Source organism: Pelecanus crispus, chromosome Z, assembly GCF_030463565.1.
Source record: "Pelecanus crispus isolate bPelCri1 chromosome Z, bPelCri1.pri, whole genome shotgun sequence".
Classification (NCBI taxonomy): domain Eukaryota; kingdom Metazoa; phylum Chordata; class Aves; order Pelecaniformes; family Pelecanidae; genus Pelecanus; species Pelecanus crispus.
In genome coordinates, this window is record NC_134676.1 from 61,976,509 (window position 1) to 62,003,937 (window position 27,429).

Below are 27,429 nucleotides of genomic sequence, written 5' to 3' on the forward strand. Positions count from 1 at the left end.
TGTTCTGAGTGATTTCCATTGAAGACAAGAAATGAGGACTTCAAATGTACCAATATTTAATCATAGATTGCTATATCATTTTATTTCTTCTACCAAACTCTTCACAAATGAAACTAATACCAGCTTCAATACCAACCTTAACATGGATTGCAACTGACAGTCTTTAAAAGACATTTTTTCTATTTCCACTCAATTGGTTCTCATTTCTGTCAGCTTGCCCCTCAACAACCTATCCATTTTCATGCAACTCCTTTGAAATTATTTCCAATTTTATGAAACTTTTAGTGTTCTTCCATTTCTGAACATTTTCCTTAAAATTAATTTATTCCTTGCTGATTATTTGAATAAGAACAGAATTTGCAGATAAGATTTACCATACACTGACAGTCCTTGCAACTTTTCTGGATAAAAAAAAATGGTTTTGACAACTTCTTAGTGCAAAACACGTTTTCGGGACAACCTATAGAAACATAACCACACTCAATATAGCTGTCAGGAGTGTACTTATATTGAATTATGCTAATAACTGACCTCTGTTTTGTGTGTGCATCCTGGAGAGGATCAAGAGTGAAAGAAAAAGAGTAGGGAAAGAAAAGAAAGTAAAAAAACCAGTGTCATGGTTAAGATACTGCTTTTTTGATATGTACTATAACAAAAATAGCTTAAGTATTTCATTATTTAACATTACTATGCAGAATAAATACTCTTTGTCTAGCCTTATGACCAGTTTGAGCTTTTGAATAGATGGTAATCTAGATATTTGCTGTAACTGTAACTATTTCAGATTATGCAAGTTCAATATAAAGATTAAGGAGGTCTCAAAGTCTTTGTAAGCAGGAAAAAAATGGGCCTTCTAACGATGCAGTATAAGCTTATATTTGCATCACATGAGTTTCCATATCAATGTCACCTTGTTAAATAAAGTAGGAGTCTGAAATAGAATTTAGTCTGCATTACTGAATGCTGTACTCTCATTCATTCAGATGGATTTGACTAAATGGTCAGTAACTTTTACTGTTTAATTTTTAATTATATTTACTACTTACATATTTAGTATTTATTCTTAATCAAGATCTGGTTGGTTGTTTTTCCGTCGTTAGAGGGTACTGCATTACTGGATGTTTGTGTTCCTAGAGTACCCTGCACAATATTGCCTTAATGGCGTGTAAAAGATAGTATTCACACAAAAACAAACACACACACCCCAAAAAAAAAACCACCACAGAGAGGAGAAAGAAATAGACTAGTTAATTTATTCTATAGTCCTTTGAAAATACTGCATACATCTAATCTCCTCATGTAATGATATAGTAAGTCTTTGTAAGGTTTATTATTTCATCATTTTTATGTACAAAATCTGACAGCAGGTGAGGAAGACAGTGTATCCAGTTATAATAAGCTAAACTAATGATTTAAAAGACAATGAGAGTGGCTCTATTACACTGTTCATTCCCTTTAACAAGGAAAAAATAAGTTTACCAAATTATTTTGCATATTTTAGTATGCAGGTAAAAAACAGTTTCATGGTCTTTATCGCTCCTACTCTCTACTACATCTTCAATACAATTGTGGAATAGACTCACAAAAAGTTTATTATGCAGCTACTAACAAGAAACCATGTTCTTAATTTTTATTGTCTCCAAGTGAGAAGAAGTCTTCCTAAAAGCTGCATAAGAGACAGACAACACTGGAAAATACTGTACTGCTGGAAAATACTCAACTTTTTCTTCTCAAGCTCCCTTTTTTTAATGACAAATTTTGCTCTAATGGAACTTGAACCCCCAAGACTACTTCACATCATCCCTATGGTCGTGCAAAGCTCTTCCATATCCACAGAAGTTATTCTGCACCACTTTGATCAGAATACTGATAGTGAGGGCTGATCTAAGCTTGACCTGGAAGAGCAAGAAGACATGAAAAAAAAATAATAATTGCTCCCTAAAGCTGCATAGCACAGCAAACTCATTTTATTTTGTCCACCCAGATACAGTTAAACTTAGACTAAGTTAGTTAGAGGTGGCTGCAACAGCCAGCCAGATAATACGGAGATGGTAACTGCTGCTGCAGATAACAGCCAAAAGTGCAAAACCAGGGTTGCTTGAAGTGGCAGAGTAACAGACAGAAACAAAGGTATTTGTTCATTATGCCTGAATATGCTCCTGAGCAATATAACTCTTCCCATGAAGAAACTAGCACAGTGAAAAAGAGAAGGAACACGTCAAAAGAGGATCACTTTGTTAATCATACTAGGATACAGGACAGAAAGGCAAAACAACTACTGGCCAATCGTAAGGGCTGGAGTTTCACTTAATATTTGTAACCACATGGCTGAGGCACTTTGTCGTACTTGCTCATCACCTTGTCTCCTATTTCTTAAGAGTAACCACTACACAAAGTCCTTACAAAAGAAATATTCCCTACAATAGTACCCACAGGAGATACTAAACTTTCCCAAAGGGCAGGGAGGGTACCTAAAATAAAGCATATGCAATTTTAACAAGTGTCCCCTCATCATTTGTTGGAGTTGATGCCAACACAACTATAGCAGCTACAAGCTACAGATTTTGTCCTGTCACCCACTATGTCTTAACTATGTGAAAATAGAAGGGTCAAATCGCAGTCTGGCACATCCATTTCTATTCATTAAAGTAGCCAGGTTTTACTGTACACAAATCTTGAGAAACATGCGACAATGAAAGAATGTGCAATTAACAGACAATACTTAAGGTTATCTCTACTCAGCAGCACCAAGTGCCTGTAATAGAGCAAGTCTGCTGTAATTCCAAGAAAGATAAGATTTATATATCCTAGCAAATGTGTTATACACTTGATGAACAGCATAAAATTGACATAATGGTTCTTCAGGACTATAAAAGTGTTTTCTTTCGTAGTTTAATTGACAATGACTAGATTGACCTTTTCTCTATAATTGTAACTACAGTAGAGCAATTAGACCAATCATCAGCTCTATCGTTTTCCACATATTAAATAAAAACCAGAAGTACGGGATTCTCAATCACCTCTTTATGCTGATGTTACAGCAGAAGAGCGTTTTACACTTGCATTCATGAGTGAAATCTGGAATGAAAAAAATTGTCTTAAATCATACACTACAATGAAAAGTGACAAGTATGTTAGAAATACTCTACATCATCCAATCTCCCAAATACTGTGTCCTAAATGAACATTTGTGTCCTTCACTATTACCATAATAAAAGAGTTTTTCCCTGACAATTCACACTTTCACTTATCCTTTGGCTCACTTAGAGACCCTGTTTTCTAAGTAGTAAGTAGTTTTATACAGACACAGCCTAAACCACCTGTGCATGTCAAGAAGGCTTAGCAGTTCCTAACAGTTGGATTTTACATTGGATATCAGTATTAGAACTGTGTCCTCATTTTTCGTTACCCCTTCCTCTCCTCTGCAGGTACTTACTGTGTGATGTCAAAGGTGAGATGATAAAAAATATAATATATTCTCATCTTTCTGCAACGCCATTAATCAAAATACCCATGACTGTTAATAGTAAATTGCAGAGTATCCTGTTTTAGGAAGGGATTACTTCACAAGATAGACATGGACAACTACTAGCAACGTACATGTGGAAAAACAGTGAAATTAATTTCTTGTAGAATGTGTAAAAGTAACTAGGATTTCAATCCTGGTTTTAAAAAGTGATGTTACGATGAGCATTTGCTGAAAAAGACTAATTGTGACAGGCAATAGGCAGTATATGAAGAAGGGTGCATGTTTATAAGGCCCTCTGTACTGATACAACGACTAGCATAATTCGCAGTCCCAGAAGGAGAAGCTTTACTTTGGTCTGCAATATTTTATTTTATCCTTTGAACACTCAACATATCTATGTAAAATGAAACTTGAAAGAGAAGTGTGATAAAATAATTTCCTGAAATTAAATTGAAGATCCAGTGACATATTTTAGCTGTAAGCTCATTTCTGAGTCCTTGTCTTAGGACCGTGGGACTGCAAAAGTACATGTCTACGGAAATGGTTACTTGAAAATCATCCCCTAAACCACCACTGAACTATAGTACACCACCAGCTATGTTCATCCGCTGTCTGATGGTAGCATGCAGGGTCTGGAATCACAGCTTCTGACTGCAAGGACAGATTTTCTGAGACATAGAGGCACAGCAGCCTGCCTTCTCATTCCTCACAAGCTAGGGCATATGCCTGGAGCATTGTCTTGCCACCATGAAAACTGGGCTGAAGATTGTGTTAAATGCTGTACGAACAGGAGACACAGGCTTGACTCAAAATACTAACAATAAAGAAAATAACAAAGACAAATAAGGGTAATGTCCAAACAAATTGAAAAGGATGATCACTGGTAAGTGAACTCCTTTTAAAGGACAATTAAGTGAAGCTGCCTGAAGCACCTACACAGTGCATGAAGACAGCCTGAAAAAGCCAAGTACCGGAGACCAAAAATTGCCCAGAGACAAAATCAATAGAATAGTATCAGATAATGCCACTGTAATCTATAACATTCAGAGTGGAAGGGGGCTCCCAAGCAGCCTTAAGCCCATCACAGTTCTTTCCTACAGATCACAGCTCCTGCCAAGGTGCACCTCTAGCCCTCAAACTGTTCCCAGCTGCGGGAGCACTGTCACTGTCTTCTGGTCTGGCCAAGTAGCCACAGCTACTTTGCAATCTCAAGATCACAGATTGCATTTTTATTTTTAACAACTATCTCCAACACAACATGGTTTAATTCCTGACATAATTCTTGTTTCAAGCATAGTTACTTGTTTTAAAAATCCTAATTTACCAGAAATAAATCCGTTGTTCAGCTACATTTTGAATAATGCTTTATAACCATACTAATCATCTCTGTTCCAAAAGACATCTATGCACTAAAACCCCAAAAAACCCAAAAGCCTGTAACAGCACGTTATTTATACAAATTGAAAAAATTTCACAGAAATTCAGGACAAACTTAGAGAACATAAAGGCTAAATTCTGTGATCGTTAGGTCAAATCTGAACTGAAGGCAGTAAAAACTGAATAAACAATAATTAATGTTTTAATAAGCCTGTAAATGAGGGCAAGATCTAGAGAAGAAAAAAAAATATGGCACCTGTTATTATTTCTGTCCTGGCAGTTTCCATTTTGGCAGCCAATACAAAAAAAACTGTGGCAGGAAGGTTTTTTACAAAGTTTATCCTTCACTTACAGCCATTTGTAATGCAGAATTATGGAATAACAGCATATTCCCTTAATTTCTAAAAGGTACGCATTTTATACTGTAAAATTTTACAGTACAGTTTTGTGCATTCCTTGTATTGAGGTATTTGGAACAGTCTTTGGAGAGACCAACCTATCCATAATTTTTTTAAAAATAAATAATAAACCCCAATTTCTATGTTTTATGTTTGGTATGTTAGCAAAGAATTGATGCAACAGTGAAAATTCAAGCTCTTAACTTTTGTACTGTTTTTTAAAAATAATCATAGTTTTCACATTGCTTCACCTTATTTTTTCATAAAACTCATAGGTATTCAGATTCATAGATATATTAATATGTCACCATTTAGATCAGGGCTAATCAGGACACGTTTTTACAAACTTTATTCAGCAAATATTCCACAGTATTGACTACTGAGCTACATATATAGGAAAGCAATGAATCAAAACAATGTTACAGGCAAAAATAAAAGTGTATGTGCTATTGAAAATTCTTCTGAAATGCTTACTTCAAAATTTGACCTCAAGATTTTAAATATTTAAGCAAATTCTTAATAGCCTTTAATAATGTAATAACATTTCTGTTTTCAAAACAAGACAAAGTTTTACACAGAAAATGAAATCTGTCAAGCACAGCAATGAAGTAGGTTTTGTTACACCAATTATACAGTAACCAGAATAACCAAACACATTTTTTAGGAGAGAATGACACAAGAATCTCCTCATAGTAAGAACTTTTATCTTTTTGCTTAGAGCACATGTTTAAGACAATTGTTTAGCATTACAGGTAAGGAGAAGAGGGAGTACAGAAGAGGTTATTCTGATGAGTTGTCTAATGAATATTTCTATATTATACTCACTCTTTGAAACGTACTGCAATTCACAGAGCTGCAGAAAATATCGTAAAACATGACTTGTAAAAATGATTGATACTGCAAAAGGGATGATTTGAAGTTTAAGAGGTGCATCTATCTGAAGGCAAGAGTCTTAGTTTTCAAGTAATGTTTGTAAAAGTTAGATATAACTAGAAAATCTAGTTTTTAGTTGTATTTCAATTCTCTTCTTTTGAATTCTGAATGCTAAATTTTTAGAAAACATTATTTTACCCAGGAAGTTTATAGAGTACTAAAATAAAACATATTTTTGTGTTCAGTGATGAATTGAGGGTTGAAGGTAACCTGAAATTTCTGAGCTACTATTGCTATTATCTAATATCAGGAATGTCCATTACAGTCAGCTCCAACCTACAGCAGATATTGGCAAGTCTGCTGCTACTGTCATCAACAAAGAAACCCGACACAGGCAGGAAAACAATCCAGATGGAGACCGCTGAGCACAAGGATGTTGCATAGAATGTATTTTCCTTCTTGTTTGGTTGCCCCAGGGGAGCCTAATACAGAATCATAGAATCATAGAATTGTTTAGGTTGGAAAAGACCTTTAAGACCATCTAGTCCAACCATTAACCTACGCTACCAAGTCCACACTAAACCAATCAAGGGTAGACTAGACTAAAGCGTGTCCCGAAGTGACATGTCTACCCGTTTTTTGAACACTTCCAGGGATGGGGACTCTACCACCTCTCTGGGCAGCCTATTCCAATGCTTGACTACCCTTTCCATGAATAAATTTCTCCTAATATCCACGCTAAACCTCCCCTGATGCAGCTTGAGGCCATTTCCTCTCATCCTATCACTAATTACTTGGGAGAAGAGACCAACACCCACCTCACTACAACCTCCTTTCAGGGAGTTGTAGAGAGCGGTAAGGTCTCCCCTCAGCCTCCTCTTCTCCAGGCTAAACAACCCCAGTTCCCTCACCCACTCCTCATAAGACTTGCTCTCTAGACCCTTCACCAGCCTTGTTGCCCTTCTCTGGACACACTCCAGCACCTCAATGTCTTTCTTGTAGTGAGGGGCCCAAAACTGGACACAGTATTCCAGGTGCAGCCTCACCAGTGCCCAGTACAGGGGAACAATCACCTCCCTGCTCCTGCTGGCCACACTATTCCTGATACAAGCCAGGATGCTGTTGGCCTTCTTGGCCACCTGGGCACACTGCTGGCTCATGTTCAGCTGGCTGTCTACCAACACCCCCAGGTCCTTTTCGGCCAGGCAGCTTTCCAGCCACTCTTCCCCAAGCCTGTAGCGTTGCATGGGGTTGTTGTGACCCAAGTGCAGGACCCGGCACTTGGCCTTGTTGAACCTCATACAGCTGGCCCCAGCCCATCAGTCCAGCCTGTCCAGGTCCCTCTGCAGGGCCATCCTACCCTCCAGCAGATCGACACTCCCACCCAATTTGGTGTCGTCTGCAAACTTACTGAGGGTGCACTCAATCCCCTCATCCAGATCATCGATAAAGATGTTAAACAAGGCTGGCCCCAAAACAGAGCCCTGGGGAACACCGCTCGTGACCGGCTGCCAACTGGACTTAACACCATTTACCAAAACTCTCTGGGCTCGGCCACCCAACCAGGTTTTTACCCAGCAAAGAATATAATTTTAAATTCCTGCCACAGTCTCCCAGGCCAGAAGACAACTAATGGATGAAAGCTTGGGCACACACTTTTTATTTTTCCCCTGCTGAAATGCTAAGGGATGGCACAAACTTTCTAAGCCAAATTCAGCTGGCCAATATTTAGTTGTATGTCTGAAAGTAGAAATGGAACTACAGTTTGCAATACAGATTAGAGAAACACTTTCTTTGAAGTTTATGTGATCATTTATATTTCTGTTCTATTAACTAAAAGTTTTAGACATCGTTAGAACCCAGAAATTGAATTTACATGTGTTTATATGAGTGGAGTCTAAATGACTACAGATCCACACTATCTACATAAACTATTTTTAGTGAATTGGGTCATGTAACAATGACCCAATAATAACACATATAACTTGTGGTAAACACAAGTATAGTCATAATACATGGTTCATCAGCTGAATTTTTAACCAAACTATTTCATGGTTTTAGTTTTTCTGCAGTTTTTAAAATGCAAGCATAGCAAAACATGTAGCCTATATAAAATACCTTAGGAAAGGCATTCTTTCAATATAGCTTACATATGTCAAAATTTAAAGGACCACTTTAAAAAAAATCAAAACTGCTGTGTACAGAGTTGTAGAAAAAGAAACCACTGAAAACTATCAATTCTAAACAATAGGGCTATAAAATTCTGAAGGTAAGACCTTCTGCTTCAAGTACTTTAATCACGATAGGAAAGTATTTTCAATATCTGAAAAGATTGCATGAATATTTGAATGCCATCTGACCAGCCTTGCTTAGTAACATTTTATTCACTGTTCCATCTAACAAGCTTATTGTTATGCCTTGTTGATAGATAGCTGCCAAGATCAGCATGGAAAAGCAACTTCTACAATAGAATGACATGTAGACTTTGTGAGTAAAATTCACCTGAAGAGATTCTAGTAAGAAAATAAATACTTCAAGAGTGCATTTTACACTGAATTATATGAACATATCTTCTCAGCCACAGTAATTAAAAACATACAATATTATGTTTGTTACATCCTCGGTCAATTAACGTATGATTTATAAACATGCTGAAAATACATCTGAATGAATGGCTTTGATACCAAGTGTACAATTAATTAAAAATTATAAAAGGCTTTTTGTCTCCTGTTAGTATTGTGAAAATCAAATTTATCTCAGTATTCTTCCAATCCAGTAAGCTTTTTTTTTTCCCCTTTTTAAATCAACTCATGCTTGATTTCTGGATTGAAGTAAACTGTGCAACTTCAGCAGCATTGAAACAGACTTTCAAGGAGCATCATGCATTGGCAGTACCGCATAACTCTTAATGAAGTTTAGCTAATAGTAATTTGTATCAGGAAATAATCAGAGAAGAGCAGAACAATTAATAGATAATTCCACTGTACACATCAATGAGTTCGAAACTCAGTTTTATAAATGCATTCCCATTTGCTTAATAATAGGTGGGCGACCAAAATTAGCCTTAAGGTTCTGTCCTACTCTGCACTGGGCAGGGTCTGCAAGCAGCAAATGACTGCGTATTTCTTGCAGCCAGGCTTTTTAGATGCTGCATCCAGCCTCAGGTTTTGGCACAAAGGGTTTAGCATGCCTAACTCTTGGTAAAGTCTGAAACTGGAATATAGTGTGGCTTCAACTAAAAAAAATACTACTGCCTGATATGTTACTCCTGAAGCATATATAGTAACTGAGATTTAGAAACTTACCTAGACATAACTCTTATCTAGATTTAGACTTCCCTAAATAGGAAGCATTCAATCAGTCAACACCTTTAGCATGCCTACACAAATGCAAAAATCTGTTATCACCTACCCAGAAAACACACCATACTATGTTCAAAGTTCTCTTTGTTACACACACACTAGGTTTGTGTACATTTGCATCCAATAAAAATATTAAATAAAAAAAGAAACAAAAGCATAAACTTTAAAATACATACATTTTGAAAGAAAAAAAACCTAAAAATAAATAAAATGGAAAAAATATAAAAATATATCAGAAACCCTTCCAAAATTTTAATTTCACTAACATCAGATAACAAGAGTAAGGTCTATTTTAACACATTTTTTTTTTCTGTGATGTCATAAGTATCGTGTACAGCTTGTTGTTTTGCTAACTTCTATAGATCATTAATTTAAAAGTACATTTGTTCATTTTATAGGAATGGAATTAAAGTAGTAGTCATTAATGACTTGTCATTTCTATTTGTGAGGACCCTTGTCCTAAAGACGAACAAAAGTCAAATCTATTTATTTTACTAGCCACACAATTTAAACAGTTTTCCAAGTAGGTTAATACTTTATTGCAGCTTGCTTTCCCTCTGACTGTGGAAAACTTAAGAAGCTAGGCAAACACTTAGTTAGGCAGTGCCATTCCTCCAGAAGATAACTCTCTATTAGAACTTTTCTTTTATTCGACATCCATATGCTTGATCAAAGATCTAGAAAAAGCCTTTACTAATGACAAGCTGACAGCTCTTGGTAAATCCAGCTAGCTGCAGCATCTCAAAGAGGTAACAGGATCTGTTTTCACAATGGAAACAGAAGTTCTACTGTAAAGAACTCTATAGACCCAGCAAAGCAAGGCAGGATTTTTCCTGTGTAAAACTGAAGTTAAATATAGATGGGATTTTCATCAGAAATACCAACTGATCATGTGAATGGCAATAACCACCTTTAAAAGTGTTTTAAACTCATCGAGAAAAATATGAATATCTGAAATACAAGGTACTAAGTACTTGTAAACTAGTTTTATTTTAACTCTACCCCTTTAGAAACAGGCAGAATTTATAAATAAACTGCTTTTCCAGAGATCTTTTAGGTCATATAAAGATTGTACTAGCTGTCCCTGTTTGGTAAAAACCAGAACTACTTAACATTAGACATTGATGATGGTACTAAGATCCTAGTCCTGCTTTTGCTTTTTTTTCCTTCCCCCAAAAAGTAGGAAAATGTTGCTGCAGTGGGGGAGGGGCAGAGGACAGATGAGATGACAGAGACAACCTTCTCTGTCTTTGGAAACAATGTTTTCAATCATGCTGCAACAGTAGCAGAGTACAAACCACAGTCTGGATTGACTGCAACCTGGCAAACCTGTTCCAGTGCACAACTTTTGGCATTGCTCTTAACTCTCCCACTACCATAGGCTCACAACCACCTGCTAAATGCCATTGGCTAGATAAATTAGACTCTTACTAGATGAAATCTGAAGGGCAGGAAAAGGAAAGACAAGAAATAAGACAGAGTAAGAGGAGATAATTGGTACTGGGGGAGACGGGGAAAGAATGAGAGCAGAAACCAAATTTTTCTCACTCTTCACTGTAAGCCATAACATCAATGACAATGATGCCAATACATTTTACATTCCTTGAGGACCTTCTTTAGGTCCTGCTTGGGCAATACATTTTCCAGAATCCGGAGATAATGGTCTGTCTGAACACATCATGACAAACCGTGAAAAACTGGGAGCCCGCAAGGAAGATGACTGCTATGTTGAAGCTCACTTATTCTGCCTCCAGTTTTCTTAACTGAACAATCAAAACACAAACTATCTCTAACAGCAAGTGTCAGTACGCGAATCACAGAATGGATGAGGCTGGCAGGGACCTCCAGAGGTCATCTGGTCCAACCTCCTGCTCAGGCGGGACCTCCTGCTCATTGCTCCCACCCTTTAGGTATTTATAAACATTGATGTGATCCCCCCTGAGCCTCCTCTTCTCCAGGCTGAACATTCACAGCTCTCTCAGCCTTTCCTCATGTGAGAGCTGCTCCAGTCCCTTCATCACCTTTGCAGGACTCTCTCCAGTATGTCCATGTCTTTCTTGTACTGGGGACTCCAGAAATGGACACAGTAGTCGAGCTGTGGCATAATGCCAGAAAACACTCTACAGATTATAAAATGGTTGCCAATGAAATATTCAGGCTATATTTAATGAGCAGACAGGGTGTTTCCTGTCTTCTCTGTGTGTATTAGAACTGTGAGGCCTGGGAACACTCTGCCCCTCCGAAGGTTAGCTGTACAAACTGTCGGAGCCCCAGCTCCCTTCCTGGTGCACAGAGGTGGGTATATACCAGTTTCTTCCTCACTCCATGAGATTAAAAACTAGATGCACGGACTGAAGGAAATCTCAGACCTTCACCACTTCACCACAGTTCTGAAAATCAATAGATCATGATCACAGGGTATGCAGAGAAGTCAATGAGACTCCAATCCAAACATATGTCACTGTTTAGCCTTTTTGCTCTTTTTTTTCTTTGTATCACTGACTTGTTGTTCACTGCTTATGCACTATAGGTGTCACCATTATCACCACTTTCAGTTTAAGTTACTTCTTATTTTCCTCATTACATTATTACTGCCAATTCCAGAACTACCTAGTCATTCATTCTGTCAGCTCAACTTTGATTTCATCATCATCTTCCTCTTCAAGCTTATTACAACTTCTCAAAGGTACATGAATTTTTCATCTCCTTTACAAGTCAGTACTTACTGGTTAATCTTGAATTCTAAACACACAAAAATAACTACATTTAACATCAGAGAAAATTCAGCATATACCAGCCTTCTTTAGTTTTAACAAGAGAAAAAGGGGGAATCATTGAGTTAATCTGGTCAGGATTGAACGCAATTAGCATATAGCATCTGATACATTTACTGTCCCTATGATGGCATGATCCCACCAATAACATGGGTCTTACGCTCACCTACACACACACAAAAAAAAACCCCAAATTGTAAAATTATTTTAATTTTGAGCTTAAAACCCATGCAGCAAGGAATAGCCTAAAGCCAATTTAGGACATGGTTATGTTCCTTTCAAGTGGTATTTATAATGGATATACTGACAGACTCTAAACAATATAGTCAGTGCAGTAAATCATTAAGGCAGCCATCCCTTCTCTCTTTTCTTCCAAGTACTGTGTCTATTCTGACTGCATGCTGAATTACAGGGTGTAACTTCGGAATGCAATGGTAATTGCAATAAGGACTCCATCTTCTTTTCTGAGCATTAGTAGGTTGGATTTTTTATTTTCCTGTACTACTTCAAATCATAACACCACAAATACTTTATCTGTACAGAAATGATATATATACAAAACCTTCTAGTTTTCATAATGTGCTAAGGACTCAGATTTATAACACACTGTCATTTCCATGCCTTCAGGGAACATTATACTTTCTTAATTTCTGTAAGGAATGTCATACAGAAAATAGTCAAGCCACATTTGTGTCAAGACTGCCTTTTTTAATTATTAGCAATCAAGTCTAAGCAATTTCTCCTTTGGTTTAACAAGTGCATACCTATCTTACAAAATTTTTTTTTATGCCACAACTCATAAAATTGTTTAGGCTGATGCTAGTCCCTTGCACTAAATTAATAACTAATCACAGGAGATATTTATCATCTTGAGTTTTTTACATGAGAATTGTCAGACTTAATCACCCTCCTCATATTTTCACTATTTACAGAGCTTCATTTATCATACATTTCAGCAGCGTGACAACAACGGACTCTTTTCCCCACTTTTCAAGTATGTGAAGAAAGATAAAAGAGTGGCAAATCATGACAATAGCATGAAAGTTTTACTCTTTCTGATAACATCCTTCTCCACCAGAAAACGAATCCTAAAAAACCTATTTAATACCAGTCATAAAGAGGAGTAGAATTAACAGGATAAAACCTCAATAAATGGACAGTTACACTTAATTATAGAAAATGCATTCTGATTTTTATCATTGGTTAAACTTTGCAGACAGTATGAGAGTGATCTGTTCCAATCAAATGTTTGTAAAAAAAATAATTTCTTTGATAACAGTGCCAAAGAAACTGTTCTCAGAAGCCTTTATGAAGTGGGTTCAGGGCTTATAACCAGAAGCTGAAAGGACTACTAGGTTTGATAAGGATAGTGATTCGGGGGATAACTGCCGAGATATGTGTTGAACCATACCCCAGATTTTTTTCAAACCACTTGCAGACTGGACTGGAAAGTAACATAACATTTAAACCAAAGTTATACAGAATGGCACAAATGTGTGGCCGCTGGTAGATTTTGTGGGAAGTTCATCTTGCATTCCTGGGCATCTAAGATGTCATTCTCACACAGTATTGCACAACGAGAGCAAAAACTAAATTATTTAAGATATCCCTTCACTGAAATAAGGTATGAGTGACAACTCCCAAGTCTATCAATTGAAACATTGCAGCATAAATGCTACCTCAATGTTGTGATGAAATATTACAGAATATCTGTTTTGATAATCTTAGTAAGAAGAATTGTGCAACTTTACTTTTTAATTGGTTAGGGAAAAAAAACTGACCCGCGGTAACTTGGTCGTAGTTGTGAAATGAAAATCACTGTACTGGGTGCAGATGCCCAGCTGCTGGCAGGGGGGGACTCCAGAGTGGTCTCGTGAGGAGAGGTCAGGGCTGCCCCATGCCAGACACAGCTGTCTCCACAGACCCAAGGCACAGCCGAGCCCCTCAGCCAAGATGGTGGCACCTCTGGGAAAGTGTACTTAAGAAAGGGCAAAACCAAGCCAAAAACCCACCAGGCAGGAAGAGGAAAAAGAAAGAGCATGAGAAACAGCAGTACAAACACCAAGGTCAGGTAAGGGGGAGGTGGAGGTGCTCCACTGCACTGGAGCAGATACCTACACTACAGCCCATGGAGGACCCCAGGCCAGAGCACAGGAAACACGGGGAGGAAGGAGCAGCAGACAGAAATCACTGTGTACTGACTCTAACACCCCTCTCCCTATCCCCCTCTATTGCTTAGGGCTGTGAAGCAGTGAAGACATGAAGTTAAGCCGGGGTAAAGAGGCAGGAAAGATGTCATTTTAATGTTTGCCTTTTTGTTTCTCACTACCCAAATTTATTTTAACTAATAATAAATTAGAATTAATTTTCCCCAAGTCAAATCTGTTTTGCACTCAGCAGTAACTGGTAAGCAATCTCCCTGTCTTTATCTCAACCCATCAGCTTTTTCATTCCAATTTTTCTGGGTTTTTGTTTTGGTTTGGTTTGGGTTTTTTTTTACCCTTCTCCTCTCTGGTCCTGCTGAGAAGGGAATGAGTGGCTAGGTGGGTGTTTGGCTGTTAGACAAGGCTAACCTGTGACAAGAATAAAACAGGAGTTATTTATTGAAGAATATAAATAGTAGAGATAGCTAACATACACAATAATGTTATTTTTTTGTTTTCTGTATATTTAGGTCAAAAACTACCATAAAATATTTTAATAGTGTTATATCAGGCCAAGATGACGGGATCTCCAGGAAAGCATATTTAAGAAAATGAAAAAACGCTGCACAACAGAGGATGAGAGAGAGGAGTGAGGATAATGTGAGCAAAACAGCTCTGCAGACAGAGGTCAGGGAAGGAGGGGGAGGAGGTGCTCCAGGTGCTGGAACAGATTCCTCTGCAGTTTGTGGTGAAGACCATGGTGAGGCAGGCTGTCCCCCTTCAGCCCATGGAGGTTAACAGAACAGATATCCACCTGCAGCCTGTGGAGGACCCCATGCAGCAGCAGATGGAGATGCCCTGAGGGAAGCTGCAGCCCATGGAGAGAAGCCTATGCAGGAGCATGTTTTCTGGCAGAAACTGTGGCCTGGTGGGGACCCATGCTTGGATTAGTCTGTTTCTTATGGACTGTACCCCATGGAAGGGACCCACATTGGAGCAGTTCTTCAGGAACTGCAGCTCATGGGAAAGACTCACACTGGAGCAGTTCATGAAGGACAGTAGCCCATGGAGAGCTGTGGTGTGTTAAACTTGGCTGGCTGGCTGCCAGCACCCACCAAGCCCCTCTCTCACTCCTCCTCCTCAGCAGGACAGGGGGAGAAAATAAGATGAAAAATGCTCATGGGTCAAGATAAGGACAGGGAGATCGCTCACCAATTACCATCACAGGTAAAACAGACTTGACTCGGAGAAACTGATTTAATTTATTGCCAATTAAACAGAGCAGGATAATGAGAAACAAGAACAAATTTAAGAACACTTCACCCCCTCTTTTTCCTGGGCTCAATTTCACTCCCAGCTCCTTTACCTCCACCCTGCAAGTGGCGCAGGGCAATGGGGAATGAGAACTGCGGTCAGTTCATAACACTTTGTCTCTGTCACTCCTTCCTCCTCACGCTCTTCCCCTGCTCTGGCATGGGGACCTTCTGCAATGTGGGTCCTTCCCACTGGCTGAAGTTCTTCCAGAACTTCTCCAGCATGGGTCCTTTCCACAAGGTGCAGTCCTTTAGGAATGGATTGCTCCAGCATGGGTACCCCACAGGGTCACAGTCCTGCCAGAAAAGGTGCTCCTGCATGGGCTCCTCTCTGTGGGCCACAGGTCCTGCCAGGAGCCTGCTCCAGCGTGGGCTCTCCACAGGGTCACAGCTTCTTTCAGGGTACACCTACCTGCTCCAGCATGGGGCCCCCCCATGGGCTGCATGGTGGATATCTGCTCCATTGTAGACCTCCATGGGCTGCACAGGGACAACCTGCATCACCATGGTCTTCACCACAGGCTGCAAGGGAATCTCTGCTCTGGTGCCTGGAGGACCTCCTCCTTTTTCACTGACCTTGGTGTCTGTTTCTCTCACATATTCTCACTCCTCTCTCTTGGCTGCTGCTGCACAGTGTTTCTTACCCTTCTTAAACACGTTATTATACCACTGATTGCCTCAAGCTTTGGCCAGCGGCAGGTTGTTTTGGAGCCAAATGGAACTGGCTCTGTCCAACACAGGAGCAACTTCTGGTATCTTCTCACAGAAGCTAGCCCTGCAGCCACCCATGTCCCAAAACCTTGTCACATAAACCCAGAACAAAAGCCCATGCTGGAGTAGGGGAAAAGTGTGAGGAGGGAGTGGCAGAAATGAAGTATTATGAACTGACTGCAACCCCTGTTCTCCACTGCCCTGCGCTGCTTCAGGGGAAGGAGGTAGAGGATTTAGGAATGAAGGGCTGAAGTTGAGCCTGGGAAGAAGGGGAGGGTGAGGGAAGGTGGTTTATTTTTGCTGTTTCCTCACTATCCTACCCTATTTTTAAATTGGCAATAAATTAATCTGCCCCAAGTCAAGTCTGTTTTGCCCATGGCAGTAATTGGTGAGTGATCTCCCTGTCTTTATCTTGACCCATGAGCTTTTCCATCTTATTTTCTTCTACTGTTCTGTTGCAGGATGGTGGGGAAAGAGTGACAGAACAGCGGGGTGGGCATCTGGCAGCCAGCCAACATTAACCCACCACTCTAGACTAATCACAAAGGATTTTTTCACATATTTTTTCATAATGACTTAAAAAAAAAAGACCCAGAATTTGAAGTAGATCATTCACCAAAGCATGCCAACTATCTTTCTTTGTCCAACTTCTATGCTTTATTTTGAAATGTAAAAAACCCTGACAGTCAGCCTTGGATCATTTTACAAAACACATCTGCAGGGTTAAGTCAATTTTCTTACAAATTTAATGAAAAAGTATGACATTCAAAAGAGTAAGTATTTTTAAAAATAAAACTAATTTGTGTTACATTTTAGAACTTTTTTTATGGAGTTCAAGTGTTCAAATATAGCTGACTAAACAACTGATAAATATGCAGAGAACTCAAAGGAGATCATCTTTCAGGTAACACTGAAAAAATGAAATTAAATTAGAATTAAGAAATGCTAGTATTCACCTAGAATGATTCATGACAAATATCATATAAAAGTACAGTTACTTTTCTGGAAGGCTTTACTATATCCCCAAGTCCAGATTATACAAAATGACAGGAATAAGCATCAGTGCTCCTGAAGCACATTTCCACTTCAGTCAGATCAAAGGTGATGAATACTAAAATGCTATATTAGCATTTGTAGTTACCACAGATAAAATCAACATTTTTGCCTGTGCAAAAATACAGGCAAGCTGAGAGCTTTATACTTTTTTATTTTAGAAGTAATTTTATTAAAATAATTTCCACATCAAAAATGCATTGACTTATACTTTCAGGAAGAGAAGATTATTTTTATTATTTTTCTTGAAAAGAATTCTAGCATTCACTAATCCTGCATTTTATTAAAAATATAGTGTAAGGACTGAGCTACTATTTTGATGCCCATGTCTCCTAATGAAATGTTGGGGCATTCACATACACCAGCAGCTCTGGGACCAAACATAGTGAGGTAATCACCTGCTGAGACTATCTTCAGCACCGTATCCTCTACCCACAACAAATCCAGATCACAGCAGATGCTCCCAAGGCTGATTACATTGTTTCACATAAACTCATGGTAGGCAGTCAACACAAAGTTTTTTAAACACTTCTCCAGCATGGAAGACCACGTTAACAATTTACTCTGCTGAGTAACAATGTAAAAACCCCCGTATGCTCTATGCCAACAAATATGATACCCAGTCCCAAGAAAATGATGCTGCATTAGTGACCCAGCAGAAAAAAGTAGATGAAGCCTCTTCAAAGGAGAAAATGCTCCTTTCTCCTGACTGTGCTGCTGTACAAACATTTTGGTTTTCAGGTTTATGGTCTGGGTTCCAACCATTTACCATGTTTCCTCTGAATACCTTCCATATATCGACTTCCTGACTACTACGCTTGTCAAAAGACTGTATTTCCAAGTTCTTCCATATTGGACTCCAACCAGAATCCTCACCAACAAGTCTTAATCATTACACATTACAGTATGGGAAGACTGTCCCCTCACAACATTTACTCTGGTTTATCCACAGTGATACTTCATGAAAGCACTACAGGACAGCAGTTTTCTCAGAAATGGTATAACTAGGCCAAATCCGCATTTCCCATCTGTGCTGAAAGCTCAGGAAGGTACATATAATGCTTATCTTCCCCCACATCACTAATCAGAAGCCTGGTGGTGGTAAGCGATACCACTACAAGGTCATCAACCAACATTACTTGCTGTTTTACCGTGCCATGCAGTTACTGCATATCTGCCTCTAAGTCACAACCATAGCTTACTCTCAACAACCTCCAGATGCTCTGCAAATCTCAGCACCTGCTAACAAAGTCACCTACTATCAGTGTGTGATAAATTACATGAAAAAAATACAGCTCTCGAGACATTATTAAAAGAACACTTGGCACCACCTACAGAGGAAGGACCAAAGTTCTCAAATGGTTGGGAAATTATTGTCCTGTGACTGCAAAACCAATCATGAATTTTGTTATACAGGTGGAACCTTATCCTGGATGACAGGCAGTGCTATGGCACCAAAACATGTCACTGTAGCTCTAGATGAAGTTCCTTACCTTATCTGCACTATGATGTTTACTAGAAGAGCCATAGATACAATACGGGATGGCAAACATCCTCTATATGTGTATTACTACGGGAGTGTTTTAGTAAGAATGATGACTTAAGCAAGCAGAAACACTCTAAAGACTTTGCAGTCACTGCACAGCTTTTAAATGTTTATCTCTACATGAATTATGTAATACAGAAGTTGAAGTGAATTGCAACTCAAAGTCCACAATGATAAGATTCACCAAAAAAAAAGTTACATTAACTGCTGCTTGCTCCTTGATCATTCATGGATATAATACATAGCACATGTTCATCGAACTATTAGAAAAATCATGCACCCCTGAAAACTTTGCCAGTACATCATATTACATGTTCCTGAATCCCCCATAAGATTTATTTCTAGATGTCACTATTTTTATTGTATCAATTGAAGTTCAAAAGAACAAATGCAGTGACCATTAAGACAACTTCAAGGTGATAAGGTTATTTAAATCAAGCCTCAAAGCATATTATTCACATCACCGTGTACAAAGAACTCACTTTTACTTGTTTCCAATTGCAAAGACCTGAGATAATCTACTCATGATGCATGCTAAAAGAATTTGCAAATTTGGTTTTGTTCATATTTGAAAGAAGTAGTAGGACTGTTTCTATAACGTATTTAACCAACATGATAAATAGTATATTAAGCTTTTGAGAGAGCTGTAATACTTACAGAAGGAATCGTTATGTTAGATTACTTTAATAGGTCTTTTTTTTTTTTTAATCTTTCTCAACTCTGAACTTTTAGAGACTTTTTTACAAGTCATTATAAAAGACCTACTTTTCTTTCATTTTAAAACTAATGTCAAGAGTGTCTCAACTGAACATACTGAACATATTTTTTGCCTTAGGTAAAAATAAATTATTTTTTACTGCCCTACATAAGCATTTTAGATGCATACTTTCAAAAACAAAAATAGCTTTAATCAAAACAGAGAAATAATACTTCTTGTTTAATTCTTACATGTGCAAAAGAATCACAGCAACAAAAATCTTTGCAAGTGCTTGCCATGCAGAGGTCTTGCACTCTGTAAGTTCAGTTCCTTTCAGTTACTTAGCAAGAAACATAACGGTCACAGCATTAGATCTAACATTGTGTCACAAGCAAGAGAGTGCTATAAATGTTCTGGGGCCACAGCCTTCCTTATGGAAAGAATTTTTATGGATTTCTGGAAACAATAAAGAAATCTAAAATAAAGTTTTAAAACCAGTTATTTACTTCTGCTGTAAAACTTACCAATAATCAACCATCTTTAAGAGATACTTCACAGATGCATCTTTAAGCTATACTGGTATTTTTGAGAACTTTCTAGTTTTCTCTCACCATTGATTCTGCACAAAGGAATGGAGGAAAACTGTTTTTCAAGGCTTTAAAGGAAAAAAAAAAAACCCCAACCCTCAGACATTCTAGAGAGAACAAAAAAGTGTGTTAAGTTTGAAATAAATCTGGAATGCAAGGCCTATGTAGTTGGATCTCACTACTCAAGTAGGCTTGATAATGGGGGGCAGAGATGAGGTGGCAGAACTGATCTCTCTTTTAAAACCAAGAGTCAGGTAAAACATTAGACTGCTACTGTCTCATATGTGTTGGAAACAGTGATAAACAAAAGGTTTACTCAAAAGTATCAAGATGCAGACTCTCCTCTGATACCTCCTCCAACTAGGAACCATCAAATGACATCAAATAAAAACCAAAAAAATTAAGCTCATCTTGCCTTAAATCATTAATAAACTAATTTAGTTAGTTTAAACTAACTTGGGTTTTTGCTCAAGGTAAGCACTTGAACAGTCCTGTGAACTTCTGGAGGATCACTCACATCCTCAAAATGAATATGCTCATAATACTCTGCTGAACTAGTGTCTACATTGATTAAAGCCCAGTGGTTGTATTATGTTCCTTTTACATAATTTTCAGCAATTCCTAATTCACCATTTAGGAGGAGTAGGGGAAGTGACTTTATTCAGGCAAGACTAGTATTTGGAGTTTCATCTCACTTGTAAAATAGGAGAAATAGTTGAATTGCCAAATGGCTGCCTATGAATAAGATTTAACAAAGGCATTAATTACTTTCTAAATTCTCTCTCTGTTTGCTTTTAGTTAGAAGCTAATTTAAATTACGAAACTTGAATTTGTAGTCAAGTTTTAGTTATTAGTTGCATGTTGAAAAAGTACTGACAGATATGATCAGAAATAAACACAAAATGAAAGAAGACACAGGCAAAAATCAACAATCTATGGTTTACATACAACAGCAGGTTATCTGTCATTGCTGGAAAGGGTTTCCTTTTCTTGTTAAGCTTCATAATTCTAACTATATTCAATATGAAGTTTTGGAGTCATATGCATATAATTAAAAGATATATTTCTTATTCTAGTAATTCAAGTAATTTCAAGAACAGTTTGACATCAGTTTCGATGATACTTAGCAGATTGTCCTACTCAAAACGTTCATGCAGAGATGTATGCCATTTCTAAGTACTTTAATTAAAATCTGAAAAGTGCCTGTCTTTCAGTTTTTCTTCTTAGTATTTTTTGTGACTTATTCTAAAATTTTCCATTACAGTAGCCTTATTCTGCAGATGAAAATAAGGCTGTACAGACAGAAAGATCTGAGGCAGCTGAATGCTTTCAAAACCAGTGAAGTTACATTAAGTGTCTGACCTTGACCTACAAAACCAAAAAACAGTCTTAAAGGCTAAAAGGAGTTATAGTAAAAGTTCAATCATACTTCCTATTTAACACATTTCAATTTTAGTATTTTTAGAACATTATACTTTCACCAAAGTCTAAGCTCTTTTGTACTTTAGTACATTCTTAAAGACTTCAGAACACCTTGAAAGAGAGTATGTTAGAAAAATCTGTATCCATGGGGAAGAAGTACAATTGCTAAAACACATCATTCTGGTTTATATTAAACTGTTTTAAAACCCCTCTCTGTTAAAAGTGTCTCTTTCCTTTTGTTTAAAGCACCAGTTATAATAAACCAATCTGTTAAAAGTAATTCAAAATGTTCTTTCCTGTGCACCTTGAGGTAGTGCCTTTGCTCAATTTTCACATTTAAAAGGAAACTTACACTTTTTAAATTCTCAGTATTTTTCATTTTTCATCTGATCTGTAATATAACTAAACATCACCTGTGTGCATTTATTTAATGTTAAAATAAATCACTTCATCAAAAGAACAGAATACAGCAGGATAGGAGGTATTCTGGTCAAAAGGAAAAGCCTAAGTTAATACCCCAGTTATTCTTTCAGTCTCATTCTGGAGTCTCTTTGCCAAAAAATAAAGGACTTTTTGCTTTCTAAAAAAACTTGAATTCCACTACTTAACCCACAAGCAGTTTATTTTTCTTTATGTAGTCAAAAATATGCTTTATTTTTTGTATGCATATAAATCTGTTCAAATCCTGTCTACCTACTGAAGGAGTTCTAATTGCAATTGTACATGTCAATCACACATGGTAAACAGCACAATCTCATGAAATCTACAGGACAGAATACTGCTGCCATCCAGTTGTAACTAAACTTTTCTCCACTACAGAAATATACACTCTGTAAAATATGTCTAGATGATGTACTCAAAACAAGCAAGAACAAACACTCAGAAAACACTGCTTGCTTTTATTGATCTCATCCAACCCCCAAGCCATGAGGAATTATTCTTAATTAACAGAACTAGTTAAATTTGCTTAATACTGGTTTTAGATGCTATAATGAAGTTACCTGTCATTAATGATCGAGTTCAGACACAGATTGAGGGAATTAAGAATTTTGCATCTCTTTACTATTTCCATCACGGTTTCATTGTCCAGTTCTGTGATATGACGTAGATCCAAGCTGGAAAGATTTCTTAGCTATTGAGAAAAATATAAGAGAAAGGAATACTGTGAAATTTGTTCACATACGTAACTTAAAAAAACTGTTAAAATAACTTTTTGGAATCATACATAATACATGTGAGCTACTAAAGAAAGGTGAGATTACTATATATTTCACAAAAAGGAAACGTATCAGAGATATTAACAGAATACAATTTCAGCAAATTTGGAATTCAGGCACTCAGTTACTCCATGAAATCAAGATGCTCTCACTCACGGTCCAATACACCTACAACAGGGGCCTAGACCACCCTCCTTTTAACTATATGGAGTGTAAGATACCAAGGCAGCATACCAGCTCATTTAATTGTAAGAAGAACACGTGTTGTGGTTTAACCCCAGTTGGTATCTAAGCACCACAGAGCTACTCACTCACACTCCCCACCCTGGTGGGATCAGGGAGAGAATCAGGAAAAATAAAGTACAACCCATGGGTTAAGATAAAGGCAGTTTAATAGGACAGCAGAGGAAGAGAAAATAGTAATAATAACAATACAGGAATATAAGAAACAAGTGAGGCACAATGTAATTGCTCACCACCCACTGACTGATGCCCAGCCAGTACCCAAGCAGCGACTGATGCCCCCTGGCCAACTCCCCCCCAATTTATATACTGAGCATGACACCATACGGTATGGAGTACCACTTTGGCCACTTTGGGTCAGCTGTCCTGGTTGTGCTCCCTCCCACTTTCTTGTGCACTTGGCAGATCATGGGAAGCTGAAAAAGTCATAGAATCATGGAATCATTTGGGTTGGAAAAGACCTTTAAGATCATCCAGTCCAGCCATTACCCTAACTCTACCAAGTCCACTGCTAAACCGATTCAGGGTAGAGTAAGAATTAATTAATTGTTTCCTGGCTTGGTGGCTAGATTATTTTTTTAATGAAAGTAAAGCTAGCAATCATTAAGGTTGGAAAGGACCTCTAAGATCATCAGTCCAACCATCAACCCAACACCACCATGCCTACTAAACTATGTCCCCAAGTGACATGTCTACCAGTTTTTTGAACACTTCCAGGGATGGGGACTCCACCACTTCCCTGGGCAGCCTGTTCCAATGCTTGACCACTCTTTCCATGAACAAATTTCTCCTACGATCCAAGCTAAACCTCCCCTGACACAGTTTGAGCCCATTTCCTCTCGTCCTATTGCTAACCACTTGGGAGAAGAGACCAACACCCACTGCACTCCAACCTCCTTTCAGGTAGCTGTAGAGAGCGATAAGGTCTCCCCTCAGCCTCCTTTTCTCCAGGATAAACAACCCCAGTTCCCTCACCCACTCCGCATAAGGCCTGTGCTCCAGACCCTTCACCAGCTTCATTGCGCTTCTCTGAACACGCTCCAGCACCTCAATGTTTGTTGTACTGAGGAACCCAAAACGGGACACAGTATTCCAGGTGCAGCCTCACCAGCTCTGAGTATAGGGGGACGATCACCTCCCTGCTCCTGCTGGCCACACTATTCCTGATACAAGCCAGGATGCTGTTGGCCTTCTTGGCCACCTGGGCACACTGCTGGCTCATGTTCAGCTGGCTGTCTACCAACACCCCCAGATACTTTTCAGCCAGGCAGCTTTCCAGCCACTCTTCCCCAAGCCTGTAGCGTTGCATGGGGTTGTTGTGACCCAAGTGCAGGACCTGGCACTTGGCCTTGTTAAACCTCATACAGTTGGCCTTGGCCCATCGGTCCAGCCTGTCCAGGTCCCTCTGCAGGGCCATCCTACCCTCCAGCAGATCAACACTCCCACCCAGTTTGGTGTCATCTGCAAACTTACTGAGGGTGCACTCAATACCCTCATCCAGATCGTTGATAAAGACTGGCTCCAAAACTGAGTCCTGGGGAACACCGCTTGCGACCAGTCGCCAACTGGATTTAACGCCATTCACCACAACTCTCTGGGCTCGGCCACCCAGGCAGTTTTTTACCCAGCAAAGAGTACGCCCATCCAAGCCACGAGCAGCCAGTTTCCTTAGGAGAATGCTGTGGGAGATGGTGTCAAAGGCTCTGCTGAAGTCCAGGTACATGACATCCACAGCCTTTCCCTTATCCACTAGGTAGGTTACCTGGTCATAGAAGGAGATCAGGTTGGTCAAGCAGGACCTGCCTTTCATGAGCACATGCCTGTTGAGCGCACTCAAGATGAACTGCTCCATAGCCTGCCCTGGCACCAAGGTCAGGCTGACAGGCCTGTAGTTCCCTGGATCCTCCTTCCGGACCTTCTTGTAGATGGGCATCACATTGGCAAGCCTCCAGTCATCAGGGACCTCCCCTGTTAACCAGGACTGCTGATAGAGGATGGAAAGTGGCTTGGCAAACTCCTCTGCCAGCTCCCTCAGTACTCTCAGGTGGATCCCATCCAGCTCCATAGACTTGTGAGTGTCCAGGGGCATAGGACATTGTTAACTGCTTCCCCCTGGATTATGGGGGCTTCATTCTGATCTCTGTCCCTGTCTTCCAGCTCAGGTGGCTGAATACCCTGGGATAACTGGTCTGGTTATTAAAGACTGAGGCAAAGAAGGCATTAAGTACCTCAGCCTTTTCCTCATCCTTGGTGACAATGATCCCCCCTACTTCCAATAAAGGATGGAGATTCTCCTTGGCTCTCTTTTTGTTCTTAATGTATTTGTAGAAACATTTTTTATTATCTCTTACAACAGTGGCCAGATTGAGTTCTTGCTGGGCTTTTGCCTAATTTCCTCTCTGCATGACCTAACAAGATCCCTTTACTCTTCCTGAGTTGCCTGCCCCTTCTTCCAAAGGTGGTAAACTCTCCTTTTTTCCCTGAGTCCCACCAAAAGCTCCCTGTTCAGCCAAGCTGGTCATTTTCCCTGCCAGTTCATCTTACTGCACATGGGGACATCCTGTGCCTTGAAGACTTCTTTCTTGAAGAACGCCCAGCCTTCCTGGACCCCTTTGCCCTTCAGGACTGCCTCCCAAGGCACCTTCCCAACCAGTGTCCTGAACAGCCCAAAGTCTGCCCTCCAGAAGTCCATGGTAGTACTTTTGCTGGCACCCCTCCTTACTTCGCCAAGAACTGAAAACTCTGTCATATCACAGTTGCTAAGCCCAAGCTCTGACCACAACATCTCCCACAAGTCCTTCTCTGTTTGTAAACAGCAGGTCAAGCGAGGCACCACTCCTGGTAGGCTCACTTACCAGCTGTGTCAGGAAGTTATCTTCCACACACTCCAGGAACCTCCCAGACTGTTTCCTCTCTGCTGTGTTGTATTTCCAGCAGATGTCCGGCAAGTTGAAGTCTCCCACAAGAACAAGGGCTAGCGATTGTGATACTTCTGCCAGGCACTTTTAGAATGCTTCATCTACCTCTTCATCCTGGCTGGGTGGTCTATAACAGACTCCCAGCAGCATATCTGCCTTGTTGGCCTTCCCCTTCATCCTTACCCATAAGCACTCGACCTTGTCATCACCACTGTCCAGCTCTATGCAATTGAAACACTCCCTAACATACAGACCCATTCCACCGCCTCTCCTTTCTTGCCCATCCCTTCTGAAGAGCTTATAGCCATCCAATCCAGCATTCCAGTCATGAGTCACCCCACCATGTTTCTGTGATGGCGACTATGTCATAGCCATCCTGCTGCACAAGGGCTTCCAGCTCCTCCTGTTTGTTGCCCATGCTGCGTGCATTGCTGTAGATGCGCTTGAGCCGGGCTATCGATTTCACCCCCACCATTGGCATACCACCCTCGGGCTCCTCTCTAGTGAGCTTCGTTATATCCCCTTCCCCCTTTGAACCCAGTTTAAAGCCCTCTCGATGAGCCCCACCAACTCATGCACGAGAACCCTTTTCCCCCTTGGAGACAGCTGATCTCCATCTGCCACCAGCAGGCCTGCTGCTGTGTAAACCCCCCTACAATCAAAAAACCCCCAAATCCCTCTGATGGCACCAGCCTCTGAGCCACTTGTTAATCAGCTGGGCTTTCCTGTTCCTAGTCCTTGATTAGTGCAAGCACTACTTAGCAACAACTAACACATCAGTGTGTTATCAGCATTATTCTTACACTAAATCCAAAACACAGCACTATGCCAGCTACTAGGAAGAAAATTCAGTCTATCCCAGACAAAACCAGGACAACAGGGCATAGAAGAAAGGGGAGACAGCACATTTGTGCTTAGATTCAAATGCATGTGATTAAAGACTCCAGAGTCTAAGGCTTTCAAACTAAGAAAATATTACAAACTCCCTGGATAATACAGTATTTATACTGTTGTCTCACCTGCACAGCCATCAGTAACAACTTGGATATTCCAAACAACAAAAGTTGGAGTCACAGAACAATATTACTAAGATTTATGCACTGATTAATCTGATTTATTACTATTGTTAATCACCGTAATTTCCTTCAAAAGCAAACAAAACAGTCTTACTACTTTTATGAGCTATGGATTCAAAAAAGAAAACTTGTAGCAGTATCCTTAAACAATGGATCAGTTTAGTCATAATAACCTCCAACTGCTTTTCACTTTTTAAGCTGTCTGAAATAATCTGTGTTACACTCTGGAAAAATACTTGCATTAGGTAA

General features: G+C 39.3%; 1 protein-coding gene across 1 annotated transcript in view; it reads right to left on the reverse strand.

Annotated features, from left to right (window-relative positions):
• FBXL17 (F-box and leucine rich repeat protein 17) overlaps positions 1-27,429 on the reverse strand; it is a 323,336-nt gene that overhangs the window by 185,018 nt on the left and 110,889 nt on the right. Inside the window, exon 6 of the mRNA XM_075726525.1 lies at positions 22,728-22,858. Within this exon, the coding sequence (XP_075582640.1) occupies positions 22,728-22,858 (131 nt within the window). The remainder of the gene's footprint in view (positions 1-22,727; positions 22,859-27,429) is intronic.